Raw genomic sequence first — 14523 nt, forward strand, 5'->3', positions numbered from 1 at the left:
AATATTACACTTTTATTGTTTCACTTTAAGCATTATTAAAATCGCTGCTGCTGAAAAAACTGCAGTTTTTTGCATTGATTCATGTCTCCTGGGGCAGGACCCGGGTCCCCAAACACTTTTTATGACAATAACTTGCATATTAGCCTTTAAAATGAGCACTTTTGATTTCTCCCATAGACTTTTAAAGGGTGTTCCGCGGCTTTCCAATTTTCCGCGGCTACCCCAAATTGTTCGCTATTCGGCAAACAGCCAATGTTCAACCCGAACATAAAGCCCACCCCTTCTCCTGAGCTATACCAGGCCTCTTGCCCTCATTATTGGGTGGGAAATTTGCCAGGGGAAGAAGTGAAGTCCTCCCCCCGGAAGGGAATCTGGTCCCGATGTAGAGAAGATAGGGGCCTCATTCTCACATCCCTGCTGGGAGGGGTTTTAAAATCTGGAGAGCCCCCATTTGTAAAAAGGGGGCCCCCAGAAATGCGGCCCTTCCCAAGCGAAGGAGTTACTCATTCACACAAAAATGAGTAACCCAGAGGACCCAGAATGCATTTCTCTCCTCCCTTCAGGACATTTCAGATTTTTATCAGAAGTTTCACATCTGACGGAGATATGAGAAATGTGAAACATTCTACATGGTGATCCGAGCGACTCGATACTCTGAGCTCTGCACCAGAGGGAGCTCCCACCATCCCTGTGCGAGTTCCCGGGTCTGTACACCCGCTGTGCCCATTATGAGGGGTTCCCACCATCCCTGTGCGAGTTCCCGGGTCTGTACACCCGCTGTGCCCATTATGAGGGGCTCCCACCATCCCTGTGCGAGTTCCCGGGTCTGTACACCCGCTGTGCCCATTATGAGGGGTTCCCACCATCCCTGTGCTGAGTTCCTGGGTCTGTACATCCGCTGTGCCCATTATGAGGGGTCTCCACCATCCCTGTGCCGAGTTCCCGGGTCTGTACGCCCGCTGTGCCCATTATGAGGGGTTCCCACCATCCCTGTGCCGAGTTCCCGGGTCTGTACACCCGCTGTGCCCATTATGAGGGGTTCCCACCATCCCTGTGCCGAGTTCCCGGGTCTGTACACCCTCTGTGCCCATTATGAGGGGTTCCCATCATCCCTGTGCCGAGTTCCCGGGTCTGTACACCCTCTGTGCCCATTATGAGGGGTTCCCACCATCCCTGTGCTGAGTTCCCGGGTCTGTACACCCGCTGTGCCCGTTATGAGGGGTTCCCACCATCCCTGTGCTGAGTTCCCGGGTCTGTACACCCGCTGTGCCCGTTATGAGGGGTTCCCACCATCCCTGTGCTGAGTTCCTGGGTCTGTATATCCGCTGTGCCCATTATGAGAGGTTCCCACCATCCCTGTGCTGAGTTCCCGGGTCTGTACACCCTCTGTGCCCATTATGAGGGGTTCCCACCATCCCTGTGCTGAGTTCCCGGGTCTGTACACCCTCTGTGCCCATTATGAGGGGTTCCCACCATCCCTGTGCTGAGTTCTCGGGTCTGTACACCCGCTGTGCCCATTATGAGGGGTTCCCACCATCCCTGTGCTGAGTTCTCGGGTCTGTACACCCGCTGTACCCATTATGAGGGGTTCCCACCATCCCTGTGCTGAGTTCCCGGGTCTGTACACCCGCTGTGCCCATTATGAGGAGTTCCCACCATCCCTGTGCTGAGTTCCTGGGTCTGTATATCCGCTGTGCCCATTATGAGAGGTTCCCACCATCCATGTGCTGAGTTCCCGGGTCTGTACACCTGCTGTGCCCATTATGAGGAGTTCCCACCATCCCTGTGCTGAGTTCCTGGGTCTGTACACCCGCTGTGCCCATTATGAGGGGTTCTCACCATCCCTGTGCAGAGTTCCCGGGTCTGTACACCCGCTGTGCCCATTATGAGGGGTTCCCACCATCCCTGTGCCGAGTTCCCGGGTCTGTACACCCACTGTGCCCATTATGAGGGGTTCCCACCATCCCTGTGCTGAGTTTGCGGGTCTGTAACCCTCTGTGCCCATTATGAGGGGTTCCTACCATCCCTGTGCCGAGTTCCTGGGTCTGTATATCCGCTGTGCCCATTATGAGGGGTTCCCACCATCCCTGTGCTGAGTTCTCGGGTCTGTACACCCGCTGTACCCATTATGAGGGGTTCCCACCATCCCTGTGCTGAGTTCCCGGGTCTGTACACCCGCTGTGCCCATTATGAGGAGTTCCCACCATCCCTGTGCTGAGTTCCTGGGTCTGTATATCCGCTGTGCCCATTATGAGAGGTTCCCACCATCCATGTGCTGAGTTCCTGGGTCTGTACACCCGCTGTGCCCATTATGAGGAGTTCCCACCATCCCTGTGCTGAGTTCCCGGGTCTGTATATCCGCTGTGCCCATTATGAGGGGTTCCCACCATCCCTGTGCTGAGTTCCTGGGTCTGTATATCCGCTGTGCCCATTATGAGGGGTTCCCACCATCCCTGTGCTGAGTTCTCGGGTCTGTACACCCGCTGTACCCATTATGAGGGGTTCCCACCATCCCTGTGCTGAGTTCCTGGGTCTGTATATCCGCTGTGCCCATTATGAGGGGTTCCCACCATCCCTGTGCTGAGTTCTCGGGTCTGTACACCCGCTGTACCCATTATGAGGGGTTCCCACCATCCCTGTGCTGAGTTCTCGGGTCTGTACACCCGCTGTACCCATTATGAGGGGTTCCCACCATCCCTGTGCTGAGTTCCCGGGTCTGTACACCCGCTGTGCCCATTATGAGGGGTTCTCACCATCCCTGTGCTGAGTTCCCGGGTCTGTACACCCGCTGTGCCCATTATGAGGGGTTCTCACCATCCCTGTGCAGAGTTCCCGGGTCTGTACACCCGCTGTGCCCATTATGAGGGGTTCCCACCATCCCTGTGCCGAGTTCCCGGGTCTGTACACCTGCTGTGCCCATTATGAGGGGTTCCCACCATCCCTGTGCTGAGTTCCCTGGTCTGTACACCCGCTGTGCCCATTATGAGGGGCTCTCACCATCCCTGTGCTGAGTTCCCGGGTCTGTACACCCGCTGTGCCCATTATGAGGGGTTCTCACCATCCCTGTGCTGAGTTCCCGGGTCTGTACACCCGCTGTGCCCATTATGAGGGGTTCTCTCCATCCCTGTGCAGAGTTCCCGGGTCTGTACACCCGCTGTGCCCATTATGAGGGGTTCTCACCATCCCTGTGCAGAGTTCCCGGGTCTGTACACCCGCTGTGCCCATTATGAGGGGTTCTCACCATCCCTGTGCTGAGTTCCCGGGTCTGTACACCCGCTGTGCCCATTATGAGGGGTTCTCACCATCCCTGTGCAGAGTTCCCGGGTCTGTACACCCGCTGTGCCCATTATGAGGGGTTCCCACCATCCCTGTGCCGAGTTCCCGGGTCTGTACACCCGCTGTGCCCATTATGAGGGGTTCTCCCCATCCCTGTGCCGAGTTCCCGGGTCTGTACACCCGCTGTGCCCATTATGAGGGGTTCCCACCATCCCTGTGCTGAGTTCCTGGGTCTGTACACCCGCTGTGCCCATTATGAGGGGTTCCCACCATCCCTGTGCTGAGTTCCTGGGTCTGTACACCCGCTGTGCCCATTATGAGGGGTTCCCACCATCCCTGTGCCGAGTTCCCGGGTCTGTACACCCGCTGTGCCCATTATGAGGGGTTCCCACTATCCCTGTGCTGAGTTCCCGGGTCTGTACACCCGCTGTGCCCATTATGAGGGGTTCCCCACCATCCCTGTGCCGAGTTCCCGGGTCTGTACACCCGCTGTGCCCATTATGAGGGGTTCTCACCATCCCTGTGCTGAGTTCCCCGGTCTGTACACCCGCTGTGCCCATTATGAGGGGTTCTCACCATCCCTGTGCTGAGTTCCCCGGTCTGTACACCCGCTGTGCCCATTATGAGGGGTTCTCACCATCCCTGTGCTGAGTTCCCCGGTCTGTACACCCGCTGTGCCCATTATGAGGGGTTCCCACCATCACTGTGCCCTTCTGTATGACTCTAGAGGAGTAAATATGAAGACAGAACGCTGATTTCCATGGAAAGGGTTAATGGTGGAATCTCACATTGGTCAGACATGTGATGGACCCTCTGGCAGTGTGGCCCCTGAGGGATAGGTGCGCTTGCTGTGATCGGTCCGGTGACATTTCTCTCTCTGTAGAACGAATTCTCTTCATGTTCTCCATTGTTGGTGACATCAGAGAGGCAGTGCGGGGGTTAATCAATCATCAGATATGAAATGTCTCTTCTATCAGATTTCATCCCTCCCCCCTCCTATTTGTATTTAAGACAAGACTTCGCTTCTCTGCGCCAGTTCTTCCCCAATCCGGCCAATCATTCGCATGCTGTCAGCCATGGCGGCGCTGACACTGCGCATCGCCCTTCTTCTGGCGCCTCTGATCCATCATGCAGGTAAGTCGGTCAGACCAACCGATGACTATACTTTGTATAATATATTAAGGAACAGTTTCATTTTTCGTATATATCATATAATGTATAAAATAAATATTAAAATGTATATGTTATATATTATTAGGCAGATTTGATATATAGGAATACACAGAGCATTTTATATTATTATTATTATTATTATTAATAATAATTATTATAAAATTGTATTATTATTTATTTTGATCTATTATTATTTAATTAATATTAATATGCATAATTTATTATTATTTATTATCTATTATTATTATTATTATCTATTATTATTATCATAATTTTTTATTGTTACTATTATTAATATTTATCATGTATTATTATTATTAATAATTATTATAAAATGTTATTATTATTTATTTTGATCTATTATTATTTAATTAATATTAATATGCATAATTTATTATTATTTATTATCTATTATTATTATTATTATCTATTATTATTATTATCATAATTTTTTATTGTTACTATTATTAATATTTATCATGTATTATTATTATTAATAATTATTATACAATTGTATTATTATTATTTATTTTGATCTATTATTATTTTATTAATATTAATATGTATAATTTATTATTATTTATTATCTATTATTATTATTATCATTATTTTTTATTGTTAATATTATTAATATTTATCATGTATTATTATTATTTATTTTGATCTATTATTATTTTATTAATATTAATATGTATCATTTATTATTTATTATCTATTATTATTTTCATTATTTTTTATCGTTAATATTATTAATATTTATCATTTATTATTATTATTATTATTATTATTATTATCATCATTTATTGTTATTATTTATTATTATTATTTCTATTATTATTATTGTTTTTTATTATTATTATTATTATTATTATTATTATTATTATTATTATTATTGTTTTTGTTGTTATTATTTATATGATACAATGTCTGAGAATTTATCTCTATTTTATTTTCTATTTACAGGAGCCAAATGTATCTGTGAGTATCTCTACCCATCCCCCTCATTAGATAGATAGATAGATAGATAGATAGATAGATAGATAGATAGATAGATAGATAGATAGATAAGCTATATTAGCTATAATAGATATAATAGATATACAGATATATAGATATAATGATATAATAGGTATAATAGATAAGATATGAACACCCAGACCCCTCATCTCTCTATCTCCTGGCAGACTCCAGCTCCTCCCCAGACTTCGGCCCTATTGGTCTCTGTTCTTTGTGTTCGGGGTTCTGTTATGAGAAGAACGGTTGTCGCTGTTCTGATGGACTTACCTCTTGTCTCCCGGATGGGAACGTCCAGTGCGCTGTTGCTGATCTCACCCTCTGCTGCCCCCCGGGGTTATATTATAACCAGGCCTCCTCGTGCTGCACAGGTGAGCGTCCTCCTCCGTCATCTCCACCCCTCATACGATGACTTCTATGGGATTTATCAGGTTTATCTTTTACAGAGTCCTCCATCTGCGAGTCGGGGTGCGCTACAGACGAGGTGTGCGCCATGGGAGTGTGTGTGTGCAACTCCAGCCTCTACCAAGATAAGAGTAAGTCCCCCCCTCCCCCGCTCTCCTGTTTGTCTACACAGTGAACCTAAATCTAGGGAAAGATTGCATTCTCCTTGTCTGCATTGTGGCTCCCTCACATCATTAGGGACTGCAGAAGGTCTCTAGTTATCAGTGAGATCAGAGGAGCAGTAAAGTGCAGTCACTTTATAACTAGTCATGGTCAGTTTGTTATCAGGCCAAGCTGGTAAGTGTTCTGAGAAATGTTCTGTATTATAATACATAGCGCCCCCTTGTCTCTGCAGCCGGTACTGATTTCCACCCTGCGCTGAGCTGCGATATTAATGCAATGATGGTTACCGCCAGCCAATGCCTGCTCTCCTCCCTCGGGTATGACCCCGCCTCTATTCATCTGAGGGACTCATCACAGAGCTGTAACTTCATCTCTTCATCTTCCATCAACGGGCAGAAAGTCATCGTCCTCCCGGCTACAGCGACACCCGGCCGGTGCGGGAACACAGCGACGGTAAGGATGGATCCCATTCACTCCATAGATCTACAATACAGCCGACCTCCAGACCCCCCCAAATCCACGCCTACAAACTACGCCTACAAATCCACGCCCACAAATCCACGCCCACAAATCCACACCCACAAATCCACCCCTACAAATCCACCCCTACAAATCCACGCCCACAAATCCACGCCCACAAATCCACACCCACAAATCCACACCCACAAATCCACCCCTACAAATCCACCCCTACAAATCCACCCCTACAAATCCACGCCCACAAATCCACGCCCACAAATCCACACCCACAAATCCACCCCTACAAATCCACCCCTACAAATCCACTCCTGCAATTCCACCCCTACATTTCCAATCCTACAAATCCACGCCTACAAATCCACGCCTACAAATCCACCCCTGCAAATCCACGCCTACAAATCCACCCCAAATCCACCCCAAATCCACCCCTACAAATCCACCCCTACAAATCCACCCCTACAAATCCACTCCTGCAATTCCACCCCTACATTTCCAATCCTACAAATCCACGCCTACAAATCCACCCCTGCAAATCCACGCCTACAAACCCACCCCTACAAATCCGCACCTACAAATCCACCCCTACAAATCCACCCCTACAAATCCACCCCTACAAATCCACTCCTGCAATTCCACCCCTACATTTCCAATCCTACAAATCCACGCCTACAAATCCACCCCTGCAAATCCACGCCTACAAATCCACGCCTACAAATCCGCCCCTACAAATCCACGCCTACAAATCCACACCTACAAATCCACGCCTACAAATCCGCCCCTACAAATCCGCACCTACAAATCCGCACCTACAAATCCGCACCTACAAATCCGCACCTACAAATCCACGCCTACAAATCCGCACCTACAAATCCGCACCTACAATTCCACCCCTGCAAATCCACTCCTACAAATCCGCACCTAAAAATCCGCACCTACAATTCCACCCCTACAAATCCACCCACGCCTACAAATCCACCCCTGCAAATCCACCCCTACAAATCCACCCCTACAAATCCGCACCTACAAATCCGCACCTACAAATCCACCCCTACAAATCCACCCCTACAAATCCGCACCTACAAATCCGCACCTACAAATCCACCCCTACAAATCCACCCCTACAAATCCGCACCTACAAATCCGCACCTACAAATCCGCACCTACAAATCCGCACCTACAAATCCACCCCTACAAATCCACTCCTAAAAATCAGCACCTAAAAATCCGCCCCTACAATTGCACCCCTGCAAATCCACTCCTAAAAATCAGCACCTACAAATCCGCCCCTACAAATCCACCCCTACAAATCCGCACCTAAAAATCCGCACCTACAAATCCGCACCTACAAATCCGCACCTACAATTCCACCCCTGCAAATCCACTCCTAAAAATCCACCCCTATAAATCCACACCTACAATTCCATGCCTACAAATCCATCCACGCCTGCAAATCCACCCCTGCAAATCCACCCCTGCAAATCCACCCCTGCAAATCCACCCCTGCAAATCCACCCCTGCAAATCCACCCCTACAAATCCACCCCTACAATTCCACCCCTGCAAATCCACTCCTAAAAATCCGCACCTAAAAATCCGCACCTACAAATCCGCCCCTACAAATCCACCCCTACAAATCCGCACCTACAATTCCACCCCTGCAAATCCGCACCTAAAAATCCACCCCTATAAATCCACACCTACAATTCCATGCCTACAAATCCATCCACGCCTGCAAATCCACCCCTGCAAATCCACCCCTGCAAATCCACCCCTGCAAATCCACCCCTGCAAATCCACCCCTGCAAATCCACCCCTACAAATCCACCCCTACAATTCCACCCCTGCAAATCCACTCCTAAAAATCCGCACCTAAAAATCCGCACCTACAAATCCGCCCCTACAAATCCACCCCTACAAATCCGCACCTACAATTCCACCCCTGCAAATCCGCACCTAAAAATCCACCCCTATAAATCCACACCTACAATTCCATGCCTACAAATCCATCCACGCCTGCAAATCCACCCCTGCAAATCCACCCCTGCAAATCCACCCCTGCAAATCCACCCCTGCAAATCCACCCCTGCAAATCCACCCCTACAAATCCACCCCTACAATTCCACCCCTGCAAATCCACTCCTAAAAATCCGCACCTAAAAATCCGCACCTAAAAATCCGCACCTACAAATCCGCCCCTACAATTCCACCCCTGCAAATCCGCACCTAAAAATCCACCCCTATAAATCCACACCTACAATTCCATGCCTACAAATCCATCCACGCCTGCAAATCCACCCCTACAAATCCACCACTACAAATCCACACCAACAAATCCACCCCTACAAATCCACAACACATGTGTGATTTATTATTTACACTTGCTGTGGATAGTGGAACACATAGGTGATAGCAGCAGCTACACTATGTTTATACCACTAGGTGGCAGCGCACAACCATTTTGACTATTTGTTACTGAGATACACAAATGTCACCTGTCTGTATGTCAGAGGAGATGTCATTCCGTCCGGCCAGCTTTTGATTACAGATCATCTGCTAGGGATGTGCCCAACTGAATATCTGCACACAACTGTCACATCTCTTTATATCTCTCTATCTCCTGTCTGATCAATGTTTATAAACAATGTTACTTTGTATCTCTCAATCTTCTGTCTGATCAATGTTTATAAACAATGTTACTTTGTATCTCTCTATCTTCTGTCTGATCAATGTTTATAAAAAATGTTACTTTGTATCTCTCTCTCTCCCATCTTTTCAATGTTTATAAACAATGTTACTTTATATCTCAATGTCTCCTGTCTGATCAACGTTTATAAACAATGTTACTTTGAATCTCTCCATCTCTCATCTGATCAATGTTTATAAACAATGTTACTTTGTATCTCTCTATCTCCCGTCTGATCAATGTTTATAAACAATGTTACTTTGTATCTCTCTCTCTCTTCCGTCTGATCAATGTTTATAAACAATGTTACTTTGTATCTGTCTCCTGTCTGATCAATGTTTATAAGCAATGTTACTCAGGGTGCCTTCTGGGTTCTTAAGAGGTGCCTTGACAAAATGCCTAAAATTTGCCCCAAATTGTCCACAAACTGTGAAGAAGTGGGTGGATCAGGTCCGCCTTTTTGTATATATAAAATAGGTTCTTATTGTGCAGCACTAGAACCTCTGGCACTCTGTGGGCCACATGCCAGCGTCTAAAAACCAATGACATCATAAGTGGACAAGGTGGACGTCAGGTGCCCGAGGACACCCTAGTTTGCCCCTCCTTTGCTCCTCTCCTTCAGCACCGGGGTCAAGCTGGCTAAGTGAGAGAGCGAAACTGAGAGAGGAGAGAAACACCAGAATACTAGTCGGGACCAGCGTGCAAAGGTGTATTTCCTTTGTGAGAATAAATCCCCTCTAGTGTCCTACGTGTGTCCCGTGAATGTAAGAATATTCATTGGGGTTTCTTTACATTTTTATCATTTTAAAGGGTTCCTCGGCTGAAAACAAAGGTTGAGAAGCTCTGGTCTAGTGGACCCGATGTCCACAATTGGTTAGGAACATATTTGAAGCACCGTAGAGATTTGATCCTATTGGACTTTCATGTCTTTGCGCTATTTTATTCATTGATTTGTATGCATGGATGACATATTTTATATTTGGTGGGACCATGGTGGGTGTCGTGAGATGATGGTCTACTTAGAGAGGAGATGTCGTCTGTCATGAAGTGAAGCTTGGAGTATTTTGGGGGGAATAATACTGTGAACATCGGACACTTAGCACTCTTGGATTGGACACTTCATTGGTGGAATATTGGGAAAGGGCGTGGCTTCATACATGGAATATCAGTTTGGAGAAGAAGCCTCAATTTTTTTTCTGCAGAATCCCCGGGAGACATATCGGCACTGGGCTGGTCAGAAGACAATGGTGAAAGAAATGATACAATGTAACATGGCTGTTCCCTCACATCTCTGTCCTCTGATTTCAGGAAGACGGACCCAGACTCTTCATCACCAACACCATAGACATCGGTGCGCCAGTAAACTCCAACGTCACCGCCAATCCAATCAGCTTCAACATCACCTGCCCGCTCTTCACCGGGACATACCCCCTCGCTCAGTAAGGAACCCGATACATTGTTTAGAGGAATTAATTACATCAAGCAAAGCGCTAGAATATTTATTAGAAATGGCTGTGAGAAGAGCGGTAGGAGAAGTCTTGGATGTGAGGAGTAGGAATGAGCCATAAACCCTCCGGTTCCTCCTCCTCGGCTCCTCCTCCCCAGCTTCCACCTCCTCGGCTCCTCGGCTCCCTCCTCCTCAGCTTCCTCCTTCTCGGCTCCTCAGCTCCTTCCTCCCTGGCTTCCTCCTCCTCAGCTCCTCCTAGGCTTCCTCCACCTCGGCTCCTCAGTTCCTCCTCCTCGGCTTCCTCCTCCTCGGCTCCCTCCTCCTCAGCTCCTCAGCTCCTCCTGCTCAGCTTCCTCCTCCTCGGCTCCCTCCTCCTCAGCTCCTCCTGCTCAGCTTCCTCCTCCTCAGCTCCTCCTCCTCAGCTCCTCCTCCTAGGCTTTCTCCGCCTTGGCTCCTCAGCTTCCTCCTCCTCGGCTCCCTCCTCCTCGGCTCGTCAGTTCCCTCCTCCCTGGCTTCCTCCACCTCGGCTCCCTCCTCCTCGGCTCCCTCCTCCTCAGCTCCTCCTGCTCAGCTTCCTCCTCCTCAGCTCCTCCTCCTAGGCTTTCTCCGCCTTGGCTCCTCAGCTTCCTCCACCTCGGCTCCCTCCTCCTCGGCTTCCTCCTCGGCTCCTCCTCCTCAGCTCTCTCCTCATCGTCTCCCTCCTCCTCCTCCTCGGCTTCTCCTCCTTGGCCGAACATGTGAACAGACAAAAAAATTTGTGGGAACACAGTTAAAGTCTATGGGACTCGAAAGTGAAAAACCAAAAGTGCTCATTTTAAAGGCTTATATGCAAGTTATTGTCCTAAAAAGCATTTGAGGGGCCGGCTCCTGCCCCAGGGGACATGTATCAATGCAAAAAAATTTTTTTTAAAAACTGCCGTTTTTTGGGAGCAGTGATTTTAATGACGCTTAAAGTGAAACACTAAAAGTGTAATATTCCTTTACATATCGTACCTGGGGGGTCCCCTTAGTCTGCCTGTAAATTGGCGCATCTTTCCCATGTTCATAACAGTCCCGCAGCAAAATGACATTCTAGATAAGTCACCCCGCCCACAGACCCCCACAACCTTGTTGTGGGGATGAGGCCCTTGTCCCCCTCAACATGGGGACAAGGAGCTTCAGGGGGGAACCACAAAGCACCCTCCCCATGTTGAGGGCAAGTGGCCTGGTACAGTTCAGGAGGGGGGGGCGCTCTCTCGTGCCCCCCTCTTTTCCTGTGGCCTGCCAGGTTTGCGTGCTCAGAAAGGGTCTGGTATGGATTTTGGGGGAGGGGGGGACCCATAGCATTTTTTTTTCTTTTACATTTTGGCGTGGGGTTCCCCTTAACCACTTCAATACACAATTATGTCTCTCAGCAGAGCGCGCTGTGATTGGCAAAAACATGCAGGTCAGGTGCATGCTTTGGTTAATCATAAGATCTCGCAGTGCATTATGGGGAATTCCACGACGGTTCGATTGGAACATTGGGCTCATCCCTAGTGAGGAGTAGACATGTGCATGGGTCATTCGTTATGATCGGAATTCATAAAAAAAAATGTGAAAATCCATAAATTCGAAATTCGGAAATTTTGATATTCGAAAATAAGAAAGAAAATTCGAAAGAAGGAAAATCTGTAAATTCTAAATAATAAAAAGATTAGACGTGAGCATTGCCGAAAAATGTGTTTGTTTTCGTTTCATTTATTTTTTTTTGTTGGTTTTTTTTTGGGTCATTTGTTATGATCGAAATTCTTAAGTTTGAAAATCCATAAATTCATAAAATTCAAATATTCAGAAATTGGAAAATCCAAAAATAAGAAAGAAAATTTGAAAGAACAAGAATACAAAAATTAGAAATAATAACTAACTAACTAACAATAACTAAATATTAAATTCTAGGTTTCTAGGTATTGGAATTGGAAAATCCGAAAATAAGAAAGAAAATTCGAAAGAACATGAATCCGAAAATTTGAAATAACTAACTAACTAACCATAACTAACTATTAAATTCTAGGTTTCTAGGTATTGGAATTTCCTTTAAAATGTGTCTGTTAGTGAACGTAATGAATACAAATTTATCCGAAGTTGCAAATTATCCAAAATAATGAATGCCACATCGAAACAAATGGAACAAAATTAATTTCTAATAATAATAATAATAATGATAATAAAAAAGTTTATCTTTATTATTATTGTTATTTATTATTATTAATCCATTACATTACATTCGTTTAGATACGGCATTCAATATTTCGGATAAATTCATATTCATTACATTCACTAGCAGCCAAATTTGAAAAGAAATTCCAATACCTATAATTTAATAATTAGTTTGCCATTTCAGATTTTCGTTCTTATTTTCGGATTTTTGACTTTTTGGATTTCCGAAATTTGGGATTTTTGAATTTAGATTTTCGAATTTAACAAATTTTTGAATATTCTAATTTATGAATTTTCGAATTTATGAATATTCAGAAAAGGTTATTTAAAGGGGTTTGCGTTAATTCGGATATTTCCAAATGAACGAATTTGTTGAAATTCGTTGAAATAAATAATTTGTAAATAAACAAATTGCACATGTCTAGTGAGGAGTCCCCACCAGAGAACCTGAGAAAGGTTTTTGGTCTACAGAACATTTATTGGGTTGTGTCCCTCTGGTGAGAACTGGATGACAGACTGGGAAATGGGAATATAATCCACAGACAAAGGTTGGGACAGGAGGGATGATGGTGGAGTATTAGTAGGTGGTGGGCAGGAGGTATGATGGGGGAGTCGTATTGGTAGGTGGTGGGCAGGAGGTATGATGGTGGAGTATTGGTGGGTGGTGGGCAGGAGGTATGATGGGGGAATCGTATTGGTAGGTGGTGGGCAGGAGCCAGGAGGTATGATGGGGGAGTCGTATTGGTAGGTGGTGGGCAGGAGGTATGATGGTGGAGTATTGGTGGGTGGTGGGCAGGAGGTATGATGGGGGAGTCGTATTGGTAGGTGGTGGGCAGGAGGTATGATGGGGGAGTATTGGTGGGTGGTGGGCAGGAGGTATGATGGTGGAGTATTGGTAGGTGGTGGGCAGGAGGTATGATGGGGGAGTTGTATTGGTAGGTGGTGGGCAGGAGATATGATGGGGGAGTCGTATTGGTAGGTGGTGGGCAGGAGGTATGATGGTGGAGTCGTATTGGTAGGTGGTGGGCAGGAGGTATTATGGGGGAGTCGTATTGGTAGGTGGTGGGCAGGAGGTATGATGGGGGAGTATTGGTGGGTGGTGGGCAGGAGGTATGATGGTGGAGTATTGGTAGGTGGTGGGCAGGAGGTATGATGGGGGAGTCGTATTGGTAGGTGGTGGGCAGGAGGTATGATGGTGGAGTATTGGTGGGTGGTGGGCAGGAGGTATGGTGGTGGAGTATTGGTAGGTGGTGGGCAGGAGGTATGATGGGGGAGTTGTATTGGTAGGTGGTGGGCAGGAGGTATGATGGGGGAGTCGTATTGGTAGGTGGTGGGCAGGAGGTATGATGGTGGAGTTGTATTGGTAGGTGGTGGGCAGGAGGTATGATGGGGGAGTCGTATTGGTAGGTGGTGGGCAGGAGGTATGATGGGGGAGTATTGGTAGGTGGTGGGCAGGAGGTATGATGGTGGACTATTGGTAGGTGGTGGGCAGGAGGTATGATGGGGGAGTATTGGTAGGTGGTGGGCAGGAGGTATGATGGTGGAGTATTGGTAGGTGGTGGGCAGGAGGTATGATGGGGGAGTCGTATTGGTAGGTGGTGGGCAGGAGGTATGATGGGGGTGTCGTATTGGTAGGTGGTGGGCAGGAGGTATGATAGTGGAGTATTGGTAGGTGGTGGGCAGGAGGTATGATGGGGGAGTCGTAT

The 14523-nt window shown here is 47.0% G+C and overlaps 1 protein-coding gene across 1 annotated transcript in view; it reads left to right on the top strand.

Annotated features, from left to right (window-relative positions):
* The first annotated feature begins 4274 nt into the window (after positions 1-4274).
* LOC143975769 (pancreatic secretory granule membrane major glycoprotein GP2-like) overlaps positions 4275-14523 on the top strand; it is a 39656-nt gene continuing 29407 nt past the window's right edge. The window contains exons 1-6 of the mRNA XM_077478288.1: positions 4275-4410; positions 5413-5427; positions 5634-5834; positions 5910-5999; positions 6263-6483; positions 10501-10631. Of these exons, the coding sequence (XP_077334414.1) occupies positions 4341-4410; positions 5413-5427; positions 5634-5834; positions 5910-5999; positions 6263-6483; positions 10501-10631 (728 nt within the window). The 5' untranslated portion in view covers positions 4275-4340. The remainder of the gene's footprint in view (positions 4411-5412; positions 5428-5633; positions 5835-5909; positions 6000-6262; positions 6484-10500; positions 10632-14523) is intronic.

This window comes from Lithobates pipiens, unplaced genomic scaffold (assembly GCF_037356315.1).
Source record: "Lithobates pipiens isolate NorthernLeopardFrog02 unplaced genomic scaffold, aLitPip1_a1.2 Scaffold_13, whole genome shotgun sequence".
Lineage (NCBI taxonomy): Eukaryota > Metazoa > Chordata > Amphibia > Anura > Ranidae > Lithobates > Lithobates pipiens.